The 15,085-nt window shown below is 50.9% G+C and overlaps 1 protein-coding gene across 8 annotated transcripts in view; it reads left to right on the forward strand.

The window, feature by feature from the left end:
• RUSC2 (RUN and SH3 domain containing 2) overlaps positions 1–15,085 on the forward strand; it is a 73,750-nt gene that overhangs the window by 34,641 nt on the left and 24,024 nt on the right. For 3 of the 8 annotated variants that reach the window (XM_042452279.1, XM_042452275.1, XM_042452276.1), the window contains exons 2-4: positions 3,682–5,786; positions 11,045–11,824; positions 13,524–13,715. In XM_042452279.1, the coding sequence (XP_042308213.1) occupies positions 3,767–5,786; positions 11,045–11,824; positions 13,524–13,715 (2,992 nt within the window). In that variant the 5' untranslated portion in view covers positions 3,682–3,766. Of the gene's footprint in view, positions 1–393; positions 517–1,104; positions 1,240–3,681; positions 5,787–7,738; positions 8,032–11,044; positions 11,825–13,523; positions 13,716–15,085 lie in introns of those variants that run through there. The other 5 variants (XM_042452277.1, XM_042452278.1, XM_042452273.1 and 2 more) reach the window with 5 other exon arrangements.

A 15,085-nucleotide genomic window follows, 5' to 3' on the forward strand; every position in this document is an offset into this window, starting at 1 on the left:
GCCTCCCAGAAGCCCGGTGCGGCTCTTGGAGCCCCGTTTCTGGGCTCTGGCTGCTGCAGCGGGCTTCCCAGAATCCCGGTGCGGCTCTTGGAGCCCCGTTTCTGGGCTCCGGCTGCCGCAGCGGGCCTCCCATTTCAGGGCTCCGGAGGCCGCAGCGGGCCTCCTAATGGGCGCCGCCATTTTGCCCTTCAAAATGGCAGCAAACTTCGCCACCATTTTGAAGGACAAAATGGCGGCCGGAGCGGCCGAAATCGGTGGCGATTTCGGCGGCAGGAGGGACCGGGGGCCGGCGGAAAGGCGCTCGCGGGCCAGAGATTGCCGACCCCTGTCCTAACCTATCTAGTGAATAGTTTAGGTAAAAGAAGAAGTTTGTGTCTCACCATCTTTCGGTGGAAAGTTGAGAGAGCAATGCATGGTGATGGAGAGACGGAAGGGAAAGCAGGAGAGATCTATTGTGCGAGAGAACTTCCTAAGCAAGTTAGTTAGATCACATGATCTGTTTACCAACTTACAAAGGTATTTATTGCCCCTGTTTAGCAGGACCAAATGGCATGCCAATTGCAAAGTCTTCTGTTCTGAGTCTCTGCCGGGCTGAATGAAAAGCTCCCCCTCCTCCTCCTCCCTGCCTGGCTGCAGCCTCTCCAGCACAAACAGATGGAGGCTGCTTTGGAAGGGAAGATAGATCAGGTGTCCAGCTGTCTCCGGGTGACAGAATGCAGAAGCCGGGAAAGATCTTCCCCAAGGTCAAAAAACCGGGAAGGTCACGGCTGCAGCGGTGAAATGGCAAGCCTAGTGACACCTGGCTTAACAAGACAACGTGTGCAAATATCTAGGAGTCTTAGTAGACCACAATTTGAACATCAGCAGCAGCTAAAAAGACCAGTGCAATTTTGGCTGCATCAAGAGAAGTATAGTCGCCTCTCCATTTTCACGGACTTGGAGTCCGTGTCCCTCGCCCATTCGCAGGTGGGAAGTGGAGGGAGACAAAACGGGGGGCACTGCCATTCAAGCCAAAGAGGCTTGAATATTGGTGATTTTCTGTTTTTGCGCACAAAGGGAGGGTCCAAAACAGATCCCCCACAAAAACAGAGGGGTGACTGTATAGTGTCTAGATCAAAGGAAGTCATATTGCCACTCTATTCTGCTTTGCTCAGACCTCATCTGGAATAATACTATGTCTAGTTCTGGGCACCACAATTCAAAAAGGATGTTGACAAGCCAGAGAGTGTCCACAGGAGGGTGAGTAAAATGGTGAAAGGTCTGGAAGCTGTGCTCTAAGAGGAGCGGCTTAGGGAGCTGGGGATGTTTAGCCTGGAGAAGAGAAGGTTAAAAGGTGATATATTAGCCCTGTTTAAGTATTTGAAGGGGGGTCACATTGAAGATGGAGCAAGCTTGTTTTCTGCTACTGCAGAGAATATTACATGGAGCAATAGATACTACAGGAAAAGAGATTCCACCTGAACATTAGGAAGAACCTCTTCACAGTAAGAGCTGTGTGACAATGGAATATGCTGCCTCGGAGAGTTGTGCTGTGCAGTCTCCTTTGGATGTATTTAAGCAGAGGCTTGATAGCCATCTGTCAGGGATGCTTTGATTGTGAGTTCCTGCATGGCAGGGGTTGGACTGGATGACCCTTGTGATCTCTTCCAATTCTATGATTCTATTATTCATTTTAAGTTTGTGCAAGTAGAGTGATGCATGCAATGCCATTGGATACACTTGTGCTTGTGCATCCACATTGTTGTGCATTTGGTGGTGTGACATTAAATGCAAGGGGAGTTGTGTAGCACAATTGATGCCTAACTCTGCAGGCAGAGGTTAGTGATACATCACCTTGATGTTAGATCCTGGTCAATATATTTACATATGCTGCAAGATCACACCCTTCAACTGCTCTGATTTGGCAGGGACAATCCTAGGTAATCCTCTGCCATCCCACTTCTTCAGCTGCATTTAAAATGTCCCTGTTGCTCCCTTCTCCTCCCACTTTCCACCTTTGCCCTCAACTTACCTCCATTGCTGCAGAATGAGTTTGAGTTGAAAATGTAAAAGAGGGTTGTACAGATCTTCCCCTTCCCTGTAGGCTCCGAAAATAGCAAGCTGCTATTAACTTGTGGTGGAAATTCCTTGTTTAAATATAAAAACTATAGAAAGATGGAGTCACCTTTGTCAGCCAGAGAGATGGTTTTTGAAATAAAGGCTTGGAGTTTAGAAAAACTAGAGGAAAGGAATAGTGAGTGCATCTTGACCTAGATGGAAGCTGGCACCAGTAGAAAGACATAACATAAACTACTGAGATAAGGATACATAGTTGACATTCAGAAGCAAGGTTAGGATGAATTCCACTGAATTCCTACAGGAGGGGTAAGGAGTGAGGATGCAGTTTTAATGTATGCATGTATTTCTGTTCTGATTGTAAGAATTCTATATGTTTAAATTGTAATTAGCCAATCAGGTGTATTGAAGAAGCTTCTTTGTCTTGAATAATATAAAAAGAGCCATTTTGTCTTGTTCGGGGTTCTCAGCTTTTGGAACTTGAATTCCACTGAGTTCAATGTTTTCCTTTGTCGACAACTGGAAATAAACTTATGGATTTTCAATTACTAGGTCCTCTTGCTAATCCTATTGGTCTGCCAATCCTAGAAATCTAAGTTTCCTGAAATTTCTGTTACAACTTGTGGGTCCTTCCTTATTAATAATAATAATAATTTGTTTTATTTATATACCGCTATTCCAAAGATCATAGCAGTGAACAGCAAGTATCCTAATTAGCAAGTAAGCTAATTTGCCCCCAACAGTCTGGGTACTCATTTTAGCGACCTCGGAAGGATGCAAGCCTGAGTCGAGCTTGGGCCCTTTTGCTGGTCTTGAACTCGCAACCTTGTGGTTTTGAGTGAATGGCTGCAGTACAGGCATTTAACCACTGCGCCACCAGGGCTCCTTTTCCACTGCGCCACCAGGGCTCCTTATTAGTATTTTTTGCTACCTTGACCACATTCTGATGGACTGGGTGGATACAGCCTTGTGTGGATGCAGAAGAGGCCTCTCCCAATATTATTCTGCCCTGGGACCCACGTTGTTTCTCTGAGGTCCCATGGTTTGCCCAGTATCCTAATCTTAGAAATTGAAAAATCTCTACCCTTGCAGCGGTATTGCAAATCCCCATCCTTCCTTGCACAGCACAGGAGCTCAATTTGTGAACCTGATAAAAGTGCACCATAGTTCAAAGAAGCCCCTTTCACAATAATGTAGTTGATCTCTTTAAAAGAACATCATGTTGTTTTTTCCTGTTTGATGGGGCAGACTTTTCTGGGAGGAGATCTTTTAATGGTTTCTCAGTGTTGCTGATCATTTTTCAGTGTCCCAAGACTTTCATGGGAGATGTGAGAGAGGCTGGATAAGGGAAAATGGAGTCTTGTAAATTTCAGAGGGCAGGATGGTGATGGACAGAATAAAAAGAGGTGGATTTGTACATCACAAGATGCATGTGTGTCACAGGGGTCCTAAACCTGGTGTTTCTCTGTCTGTGGGTGGGCTTCAGGGAGTCTGAGTTGGGTACAGAAATGCTCCACCCCCAATTTCCTTTCCTTTCTCTTTGGCTCCTCTGCTTATAGTGAATTTTAAGGTAAAAATATAGTCTTTAAATGTGCTCACTGTTATTTATTTGTTTTTCCCTTCCAGGCTAACCTAGGCGAAGGAAATCATCTTCCAGTGCCATAAAATAAACTCCTATTTCCTCCCCACGGCCCCTCCATGGGTAGCCTCCATGCCGGAGGGGGCCCGGAGATCATCACCAGTGGCGGCGATGATGATGGATAGCCCCCCCAAGCTGGCCGGAGAGACGCTCATCGTCCACCACATCCCCCTGGTCCATTGCCAGGTGCCCGACCGGCAGTGCTGCGGCCCCAGTAAGAGGAACAACCCCTTCTGCCAGCCCAACTTGGGGACAGTGCGGACGAGCCCCTTTCCAGAGCGGGACCTCTTGCAGGCGGACTCCTTAGTCTACAGTGGTGGCAGCTGTCTGCATAAGCTTCCTTCAGACGCAGAGTTGGCCCCAGCCACAGAGACGCCAGAAGAGAGCAAGCCCCAGGACCTGGCTTCTCCCGGGGCCAGCAAGCGTCAGAATCCTTTCCTGCTGAGCGATGTAGGAGAGGCGCAGGAGCCCTACGAAGAAGATGACCCCCTGGAGCAGAAGTCCTTCCACTTGCACAGCGGACAGCCCGCTTTCCACTTGCACAGTGAGCTGACTCTGCCGCCCTTCCGCCTGCATGACACCAACCACGTGGCCAAACCATGGAGTGCTACAGCTACGGTTACCAGTCGCTTGGACACAGTGGATGGCCAGGAGGACAAGCTGGGTGGGGAGGACTTGCAGAAGAGGAGGCACCTGGGGCCAGAGAGCATGGAGCTGGACGAGTACAGCTGCCACCGTGAGGGGGAACCCTCCAGCTTCTCCTTTGAACAGGAATGGGCCAATGACTCCGATGAGCTGGTTCCCAGCCAGGAGGCGGCCCGCAGCCGAACCTGTAGCTGCTCCAGCTCTGAGCTCCAGCGGTGCCGGTGTTGCAGCCTCTCCAGCCAGTCAGAGCCACTGGACCAGCAGATGGGCTATGTCAGCGACTCCTCCTGCAACAGCTCAGATGGGGTGCTGGTCAACTTTAGTGCGCTCTACCACAAGATGAACGGGCACCACGCCAACCTCAACTCGGGGCCCCTCTCCTGCGACTCCTCTTCTGGCAGCCACTCAGACACAGGGGCCTTTTACCTGGACCTCCACTCCTCCCCTCGAGAGACCAAGATGCCCTGCGAGCCACATGGCTTGGGGGGCTCTGGGAAGGCCTGTGGGTGCCATGGCCCCTCCTCCCCAGTCCTGGATGCCAACTGCAACTCCTATCCACCGCTCTGTGAGCCTTGCACCTCCGAGGGCTCCTCGGACCTCACTGCCTGCTTCCAGAGCCAGGCACGGCTGGTGGTGGCCACCCAGAACTACTACAAGCTGGTCACTTGCGACTTGTCTTCCCAGTCGTCCCCCAGTCCGGCCGGCTCGTCCATCACCAGCTGCTCCGAGGAACACACCCGGGGCAGCCCTCTCCAGCCCACCGAGTATTACCTGTTCCGGCGGCCGGGGGAGAGCGACACGGACGGCTCCCAGGAGGAGTCACAGGGGGAAGCCGTACCAGAGGCCAACGCCAACACTGCCATCGAAGGGCAGGTGTACGTCAACGTTTCCCCACCTACCTTGGTGGGTGGGAGGCAACGGTCCCGCAGCTATGACCGCAACCTAGACCGAAGCCCCACCACCGGTCGGCTGGGCTCCCTGGAGCGCATGATGAGCTGCCCGGTCAAGCTGAGCGACAGCCCCGGTCTGGTGCTCCAGAGCTCCCCACCCAAGCGAGTGACATCCTTTGCAGAGCTGGCAAAGGGTCGGAAGAAGAACGGTGCCTCTCCGCATTTCCGGGCCAGCCGGGACTCTTCTTTGGAGTTCTCCCCCATCCCGGAGTACCAGAAGGATGGCGGCTCCATCTTCCAGGGGGATCGGGAAGCCCCCCGGCACAGCCAGAGCCTCCCACCGATGCCCTGGATCCACTCCCTCCACCACAGTTCCGAGGGCCACCATGCTGGCGAACAGGGGTCCGGTAGTGCCCATAGAAGGGACTCGGGCTCCCGGGATGTGGCTTCCTGTGGGCAGGAGGGACCTGAGCAGCCCTTCTTCTCGACTCTGGTGGAGGTCGGGGCCAGCTCTGCTAGTAGCCTTGGCCACAAAGACATCCGAGCGCGAGCTGATGGTAAGACCACTGCTCCCCACCTCAGGGGTGGGATTCCTAAGGGATAGAAGCCATGGAGCATCTGTCTGCACCCCCAAAAGCCCAAGGCAACTTCCTGATAACTCTGGAAGGATGACCTTTTACTAAACCTGATAAAACCCCACCTCCTGAGCGTCTTAAGAAGGGACTACTGTGGCTGCTGGGCAAGTGAGAAAGGGATGCAATGTTCTTTATTACTTACCCAGCAGCTGCACTGGGTGTACCACCGCATTGGGTGACATTCTCCTCTGAGTGTCACTTGGTGTGGTCCTCGCTCCCTGCACACCCCTAGTGATGCCACTGATTCCTTCAGGGTCTTAAGACATGCTCCTTATTCTCTCCCGGAATCCCTGAATGGCTTCTTTATTATGGGCAGTCAAGGAGGGAGTCCCAGCCAGGAGATCCCCAGAATGCCAAAGGCCAGGCTGGCCTCCTCTGTGCCAATCGAGGGAGAGATGGCCATGCCCTGGCAGCCCAGGGAAGACACCAAAAAGGGCTGGCAGGTTTTTTTTAATAAGTGGACAGCTGCAGATGTTTCCCACCAACCCCTATTTTGGCACAGGTTTAAAAAAACACTAAACATAGGAAAATCATGCAAAGCAAAATGCTCCCAAGAGAGACTGCCTGGCGTAGCAGTTTGAACGTTGGCCATGGAAATCCACTGGGTGACCTTGGGTAAACCACACTCTCTCAGCCTTGGAGAAGGCAAAGACAAACCCCTCTAACATATCTGGTCAAGGAAACCCAGTGAAAGGTTCAACTTTGGGTCTTCATATGTTGGAAATGAGTTGAAAGCATGCAATGACAACAATAACAAATGCCTCCAAATGTATAGGCCAAATACAAATACAGCAAGGGAATGGCCAGAACTGGATTGTACTTTATTTTGATTGAAATGGTTTGGCAGTTTTGGAAGGTGTGCTTTGCCCTGAGAATGTGTTAGTCCCTCATCTCTGTGGGTCATGTTGGGTGTATGGTTGTGTGTGAGAGACATATGGCTTACCGTTGGAGTATTGTGCTTTTAGAAGAGGGTGTTCTGCATCATGCCAATTTGTGTCTGCCTTCCTGGAGGCTTTGAGCTGGTTGCTAGCCTCTGGGAAAGGAAGGTTGGTCTTGCTATTGAAAGGGAAGGGGATTGCTTGGACAAAGGTGTGGAAAGCCCCCTCATGGGTCCCCAAACCCACTTTTGTGGCCTTTGGGTGCTCCCAGCTCTTCTCCAAAGCTCCCTGAGACCCCAAGTGTTTTTTTTAAAGTGTGATTTTCAGGCTCCCTCATGACCCTCACCCACTGCCTGCTTGTGGGATTTTCCAAGGCTGCTGCATGCCTGGAGGTGTTGCATAGCTATCGAAAGGATCTTTGGAATCTGTTGGAAGTGGGCCCCAATCCAAAGGCTAGCCATTAATAGACAATGTGTGAGCTCAGCAACTGGCAGCTCCTCTACCCATTGATCCCTTAGAGAGGATCATAAATCATAGAGATGACAGCTCCCTCTCCCCCCCTAGTTTGAAAAAGAGGGTTTGAATTACTGCTCGGCTGTGTCAACCCACTGGGTGGCCTTGGGCAAGTCCCACTGTCTCAGCCTCAGAGGAAGGCAATGGTGGCAAACCCTCTCTGAAGAAACTTGCCACAAAAACCCTTAGGGTCCCCACAAATCAGCAACAGCTAACGTACACCTTCCCTTATCGCAGACATGTGTGCTGCTTGAGTTGCTGGCATTCATGCTGGTACCTGATAAGAAGGCCAGAGCCCTTATCCAAACACAGCTCCTGCCTCTTCTGACCAGAAGGCAACATCCCTCCCCATCCGCCTTCCCTGGGGAGTTTCTTGGACAACACTCCAAATCTCCTCCTTCTGAGTCCCTGGCAGAGTTCTTTCCTTTCCTTGCTTGTCATAGCCACTGGGTTTCCATCTGTCCCAGGGACTACATGAGATTCTTCCCAGGGCTTTAGGAGCAGAAAACCTTTTTGCTTCATTTGGGTGGCATCCCCTGGGCATGTCTGTGTCCTGCATCTCGCCCGGAACAGCTGGCATGAAAGAGGAGCTGCCTGTTTGCTTGCAGAAGATGTAGAGGAGGTGCCATTGCATGTGATCTCCCCCACCCACCCCGTGCAAGCCCCTCTCCCATTTCAGGAAGCAGAGCCTTGTTGGACACGTCACTTTCCTTTGAGACCCTGAGAAGGAAGGCTAGTGAGAGGAGCCGAGTCTCTGGCATGCCAGCAGAGAGAAGGTTAAATCTTATGGGGCAAAGAGGGGGAGGGTTGGCTTGGCATGGCGGGCGTGTTTGTGTGTGAATGCATGAGGGTGTTCTCTCCTGTAGCCAGGGATGTATTCGAGCCCTTTACTACAAGTCTAAAGTCTCTATTTTCAAGTCCTGTCTCAAGTCCTTGCAAGGTACTTTCAAGTCAAGTCTCAAGTCTAGGAGCCAACTTCTACAGAAAAAAAAAAGAGGTGGCTGTAGTGTGTGTATGGGAGGCTGGGTTGGATTTCAAACGTGCACAAAGTTAGGCAAAATAAATTCATAGAGGTGAAGAGCAAATTTGTTACACAACAGGCTTGAGCTGGAAGGATCCTTCCAACGCCTTTTAAAAGCATTACAAGGCTCCTATGACATGCAGCACGGACAGGATGCTGAATGGCCCTTAACTCTTGCCTCAAGCCCAACTCTTGCCTAATGTGTTTGCTGTTTCTGGATGAAGTCAGACCAGCTGGTCAGTCGCTAAAAATATGCAAGTCTTGAGTTAAGTCTGCATATTTGTTGCCAAGTCCAAGTCAAGTCATTGAATCTGAGCCTGAATCCCTTAACTCAGGTCTGCATCACTGCCTGTTACTGGCTGCATGTGCCTCCCTGGTCCTGATTCAGGCACCAGGGGAGCAGTGGCACAGTGGAGCTGCCTCAGGGATGCCAATGGGTTTCCCTGGCCAGCCTGTGCTCAGTGCTGAGGGTGCCCTTCAAGAGGAGCAGAGCAGGACTGCCATCTGAATGGCTCCCACAACATGGCAGCGGTGGAGGGTGGAGAAGAGAGGCAGTCAGCTTGCAGGAGAGGGACAAGAGACTGTGATCTGGAGTGGGGGTCTCCCTGCTTCTGCTGCCATCCTCTTTTAGTGCCCCTTGGACACTATAAGGCCAGCCAACCTAGTCTCAAACCCTCTGGCGCCTCTTGCCTTTAGGGGCAGAGGAAGTGGCCTCCGTCTGACCCTAAGATCCAGCAATGGTCATCCACCCCAAATGTGGAAAGTGTGGCTCAGCCAAAGGACTCCAGCTGACTGCAGGCCAGCAGGTGGACATCCTAGATGTCAAAGGCTCCTTCAGCCCCCACCTTTCCCTGGGTTTTTTCCCCCTGAGTATCCACTGGAGTTTGGTTCCAGGACCCCCTGTAGACACCAAAATCTGTGGATGCTCAAGTCCTATGGAGTACATGGATAAAAAAATCTGTGAATAAAGGGGAGGGAGCTGACTGTATTCAGAGGAATGTAAACAGATAGATCTTGTAGCACCTTTGAGACTAACTGAAAGAAAAGAGTTGGCAGTAGGAGCTTTCCCAGACTTGAATCTGCTTCCTCAGATGCATTTGGACTGTCTTCAGTCTGTACACAAGCCTGAATTTAGCAGATTTAGGCTAGTCCGAGCCAATCCCTGGGTGCATTCAGGTTGTTTTCATGTGCATTACCATGATCCTGCAAGGTAGACCATCATTATTATTCCTGTGCTACAAATGCAAGGTTGAGGTAAAGTAGCCCCAGGCCCCTTGGAGAATTCCTGGCAGAAATTTGCTATGGCTTGAGCCATGCCTTCATAGAATTATAGAATCCTAGAATTGGAAAGGGCCCTGAGGGGATCCAGTCCAGCCTCCTTTGGCCATGCAGGGATCCACAACCAAAGCACTCCTCTAAAATGTCTGTCCAGCCTCTGTTTAAAGACCTGCAAAGAAGGAAAGCCCCTGATTTGAAGTTGTGCACCTTATTACGGTAGCTTGTTGTGAGTTGTGTCTGCCGCATATGCATATATCTGTGGGGGATTTGAATGCAAAGTAACTTATCGACAGGTAAAATCTTTATTGTGGCTGAGGATTGTCTGGGTCTCCCTCCACCCCAAAGTTCCCCTCAGCTGCCCTTCTGCCTTCTCTCCACCCACAGTTGTTGCTGTTGTGTGCCTTCAAGCCATTTCTGACATGATGGTTGGCCTATCAAGAGGTTTTTCTGGGACTGAGAGTGTGTAAGTTTCCATTTCCAGTGGAGACTCAAACCCTGGTCTCTGAGTCGTAGACAAACTTTCCTCTCGCCCCAGTGCTTCATCCTTAAAGGACAAGATCCACAAACACGGCTGCACATTTCTCCCATAGCAGCTCATTTGCTTTCCTGGTTTGGTGTTTTTTCTTCTTTTTGCAGTGCATTGCTCCAGCTAGTTTTTGGATATCAAAGTACACAGAGCAGTTTTTGAATTCCAGCACAACTTAACCATAGAAACCATAGTGCTGCCTTTTCCTTCAGGTACAGGCATTTCGGCCAGGAGAGGCTTGTTTTGCACTTGTTCTCCTCCCCAGGTAAAATAAAAATAAAAATGAGCCATGATTGTATCTTCTTTGCTAATGCCGAACAGGGACTTTGCTGGTGCTGGATTCTAGTTCAGCACTGGCAAAGTGCTTGTTCCACACAGAGAGCAAAGAGGGGATAGACCACCTGGTGCCAACACCCACCCCATGGGCCTGAATCTCTCCAACACCTCTTTGTTGTGCTTTGAAAGCAAGAAATGCATGTGAAGTAAACATCCAAAAATGCAAGAGCCTGAATCTGACTCCAGAATTAAAACCTCCAGTCCTTTTTCAGAGCCAGGTGAATGGAGATCTTTCTCCTCCTTCTGAAATTTTGCATAGAGGTCGGACAGTGTCACCCGCTTTCTCCTTTGATACTCTCATAAAACTCACTGACAGGGTTCAGGGGAGGAGGGCGTCCTTGTTGGTCCCCTTCTGCTTAGGCTTCCCAAAACAGAAACCTTTGACAGTTGAGCCTCGGCCCCTGAAACATCCAAAGAACATCAACTGCTTCTGTTTGTCTCTCTGATTCCCTTGGAGGACTCCTGTGCCTCATTAATGCCCTCATGGATCAGCCCGAAGTGGATTGGGCACACTAGCAGCCCCTTGGCATCATGCATGTGGTCTGTACCCACTCATCCCTCCCACCACACCCATAAGTGCCACCTTGACACCCCTTCTCTCTCTCTCTCTCTCTGTCCCTCCTTGCAGGTGGTGCTGTAGAGGGGAAGGTTGTCCGCTACAGCAAGGACCAGCGTCCAACCACGTTGCCCATCCAGCCCTTCGTCTTCCAGCACCACTTCCCCAAGCAGCCCAAGGCCCGGGCGCTCCACAGCCACTTCGCCTCCAGCCTCTCCCAGCTCTACAGCCTCTCAGCCAGCCGCTCAGCCGCCCACCAACTCTTGTCCACCTCCCAGTCCTCCACCTTGGCCACCTCAGCTGACCAGCCCATGGCGGTGGGGGGCTCAACCCAGGGCCAGCGTTCAGCAGACGGGGCTACCTGCCATTTCAGTAAGCTGCCCCCAGCTGTCCCGGAGACCACGCGCCCATCCCCACTGGGCAGCTACTCCCCCGTCCGGAGCAACGTGCCTTTCTTCCAGAGCAACGCGGACTCTTCCTCTGGCTCATCCCCAACCCTGGAAAGCCACCCGCCCCGGAGCAGGTCCTGCCCGGCCTCTGCCAATCTCCTGTCCACCACCAGGCCTTCCCCAGCCACAGGCAGCCAAGCGGGCAATGTGGACAGCACCAACACTCAGCACAAGAAGGACAGGAGCCCTGCCCCCCTTTCTAAGAAGGAAGCATCCCCGGAAACCAGTGCCCCCCTTGTGGGGTATGAGCTGAGCAATGGAGCCTCCATCCCACCTCTGATGTCTGGAGGCCTGGGCCTGGCCAAAGTAGGGGGCCTTCACCCAGAACCCCAGTGGAAAGTCAGCTGCGGGGAGGCTGTTGGTGTGGGTTCCTTGGGTGCCGTCCTCAGCCGCCCCCTCAATGGTAGGTGGGGTGAGAAAGCTGAAGGTGCCGGGGTGTGGTGGGGAGTTGGAGTGTGACTGCATTGAGAGGCCAGGTTTTCAAAACAGCAAGAAGGGATGGTCAAAATTTGTGACCATGTAACTGCCCCCCACACTCCATCCTCTTTTGTGAGGTACGTGGGATCCTCTGCCGGAGAGCAGCTGTTGTGCCTCACAAAATTGGGATGCAGCCATGGCAATGAAAAATGGGGTCAGTGTAGTGATGTAGAGTGGGACCTTGGTATTTGTGGGGGATCCCTTCCAGACACCACCACTCCTCGAAAACACGGGACCTCAAGTCCTGTTCTCCCTAATGGCAGGGTAATATGCATGCACCTGCTAGCCTGGCCACATACATACACCACCATTGGGGACAATGGGACTTGCCGTCTGTGGATGCTTAAATCCGTGGAGGCCCCACCGTATTCAAGTCTTTTGGTCCACGTCTCAAGTCAAGTCTCAAGTCTCTGCCTTCAAGTCTTGAGTCTCTAGTCCTTGCAAGGTGCTTTCAAGGCAAGTCTCAAGTTGAATTTCAAGTCTGGGAGCCAACTTTAATGTGAGGTGCATTTCTCAGAGAGGAACAGCAAACACATTAGGCAATGGGCTTGAGGTCTGCTTGCCACTGCCGGCCTGTATCCACTGCACATCAGAGGAGCCTTCTAAAGCTTTTCGAAAGCTTCTACTTCAAGCCCATTGCATAATGCTGTTCCCCTCCAAGAAATGTGCCCCGTGCTCCAGATGTGGGTCTTGCCTGCTGTTTGAAGAAAATGGCACCAGCAAATCAGGCACTAAAAATGTACCAGTCTCAAGTCAAGTCAGGGTGTCATTTTTGCCAAGTCAAATCCAAGTCAAGTCATTGAAGCTAGTTGAGACCAACTTAAGTCTGAGTTAATTGACTCGAGTATATCACTTGATCAACATGCTATAATTGCCTGGTGTGAAAGGGCTCTAGCTGTGTGAGGTGCAGCTGCCAAGCACAGCTTTCTTTGCTCTCTCTGTGTGTCCCTTCCTCACTGTCTCCTTGCACGTGCCAAACACACCCCTTGGCAGAGTCATAAATGTCCAAATGGTGTTGCCTATCTTCTCTGGGGAGGGCATTGGGCCAAGGGAGAAGATCTCTGCTACATAGCCTCATAATTATGCACCCCAGACATCTCCTGTACCACTTTGCCTTTCTCCCAGACAGTGGCTGCAGATGAAAGATAGGGGTACCAGTCCTGTTGGACGTCTCCATTAGAGGTGGAGGGCTAATTCCCATGGTCCTTCCCATTCTGATGGCCTTGCTCTTCCCACCTTTCTGGTGGGTTTCCAGAAAGCCCACCTGCCCCTGAGGTAGGACCAAACCTCTACCTGGCATTTCAGGGACCATTCATAATGCAAACCATCACAGGGGTAAGATTGCATGTGTGAATTGCAAGCAAAAGGTTTCTCCAAAAGGTGTCCCTCTGAGGATTTGTGCAACCACTTTAGCTTTCCTTCTTCCAGCACCCCACGTGTCTGCTTCCCCTGCCCCCTCATGTCTGCCCCTCTTTTAAATGTGCCAGTGCTGCCAGATCATTGTTACTAACACGCTGTCTCCCCTGTTCTGCCCTCCCTCTGTCCCCTTCTTTCCTTACTTGGTCTCTGTCTCTTTTCTCTGTCTCTGTCTTTCCCTTGCTTGCCTTTGACGGGCGGCCCGGCAGCCAATCACCTCTCTCCACAAGCGCTCAAGTGGCGGGAGTATCGCCGGAGGAATCCCCTGGGCCTGGACCGCGTCTCGGGGCTGACAGGCAGCCTGGACTGGAAGCAGCAGGAGGGGCGCCTGTCCTGGAGGAACCCCATCTTTGAGTTCCCAGGAGCCTTGAACGCAGGACGCCCCTACACCAGGCTCAACGGTGTGGTCCCCCATCCTGTCTATGTGAAGCTGGCTCCATACCCTCTGTAGTTGGTTCTTGGGGGAAGATTGACCCTTGTAAGGTTGGGCAGTGGCATCACTAGGGGGTTGCGAGGGGTGCGGACTGCACCAGGTGACAACCTAAAGGGGATGACACCACTGCTCCTCAAACACCTGCGTTTTGGCAGAAACAGGCTATGGCATTCATCTGCTTTCCTTTAAAATGCTTTAAAAGATGGTGGGGGGGGGAGCTCAGTGGGAGGAAAAAGAAGTGGCACCAGAATTTAAAATTAAAATTTCACATTTCATTTTTTTTTAAAATGAAATTTTTGAAGTTTTTATTCTTATTATTTTCTTTAACATCACATTATAACCAAAACTTCACTGTGTATATGTCAATACATTTAGGCTGTGCCTATGATATTGTAATTTGAAGGTATAATTTTGCTTGTTGTTTATGTCAGAACTATTAGCATTGCATTCAGTGGTATATGGGAATTATGACTTACGAGTAACTTTAATACAAAAAAGCATTACTAAGGATTCTATATGGTGTGCAATGGGAGGAGGTCAGAGGAGGGGGAGGTGACACCATGAGTGACACTAACCCTACGGTTGCCATTGAGGTCGGGTGGCCCTTCTTGGAACAACCATGGGGAACATAGAACCCATGATCTGCATGGAGCACTCACCTTTTGTGGACCCTGGGGACGGCAACTGTATATCCTCCAAATGCCCTGAATTGGCAGGGACTAATAATCCTCTGCCTTCCCACTTTTAAGCTGTTTTTAATATATCCTGGTCTCTCTCTCCTACTTTCCCCCTTTGTCTTTAGCTCACTTCTATTGCTGCAAAGTGTTCCTGCATGGCAGGGGGTTGGGCTGGATGGCCCTTGTGGTCTCTTCCAGCTCTAGGATTCTATGATTCTATCAGTTCAAATTGCCCAAAGGTTTTCACTTAAATATTCAGCAGGGAGAAGAGGAGAGGAGGGGGCAAAATCTTGCCCTTCTAATTTGGCTCAGACATAGGCAAACTGCTGCAGCCTCTCCTCCCATACATGTTTTTCATCATTGGTAATTTTTGCTCTCTTGACCACACTCTGATGTTGCTTGGCTACACCTGTGCCAGTTTTCATCAGTAAAATATTGGAGGTATACAACATTCCCCCCAAATTGTTTGGAATATAGGGTGGGCTCTTGTTATCCATGGGCTTACCATCTGTTGATTTGAGCTTCTGCAGACAAGAAGCCCCATTATTCTTAATGGAGGCACGCATGTCACTCCATCATAGGGAACAACAGGACTTGGAGTCCCATGTTTTTACTTATCCATGGCGGAGTCTGGAAAAGATCCCCGTGGATACGAAAGGAC

The sequence above is a fragment of the Sceloporus undulatus genome, chromosome 2 (assembly GCF_019175285.1).
Source record: "Sceloporus undulatus isolate JIND9_A2432 ecotype Alabama chromosome 2, SceUnd_v1.1, whole genome shotgun sequence".
NCBI lineage: Eukaryota > Metazoa > Chordata > Lepidosauria > Squamata > Phrynosomatidae > Sceloporus > Sceloporus undulatus.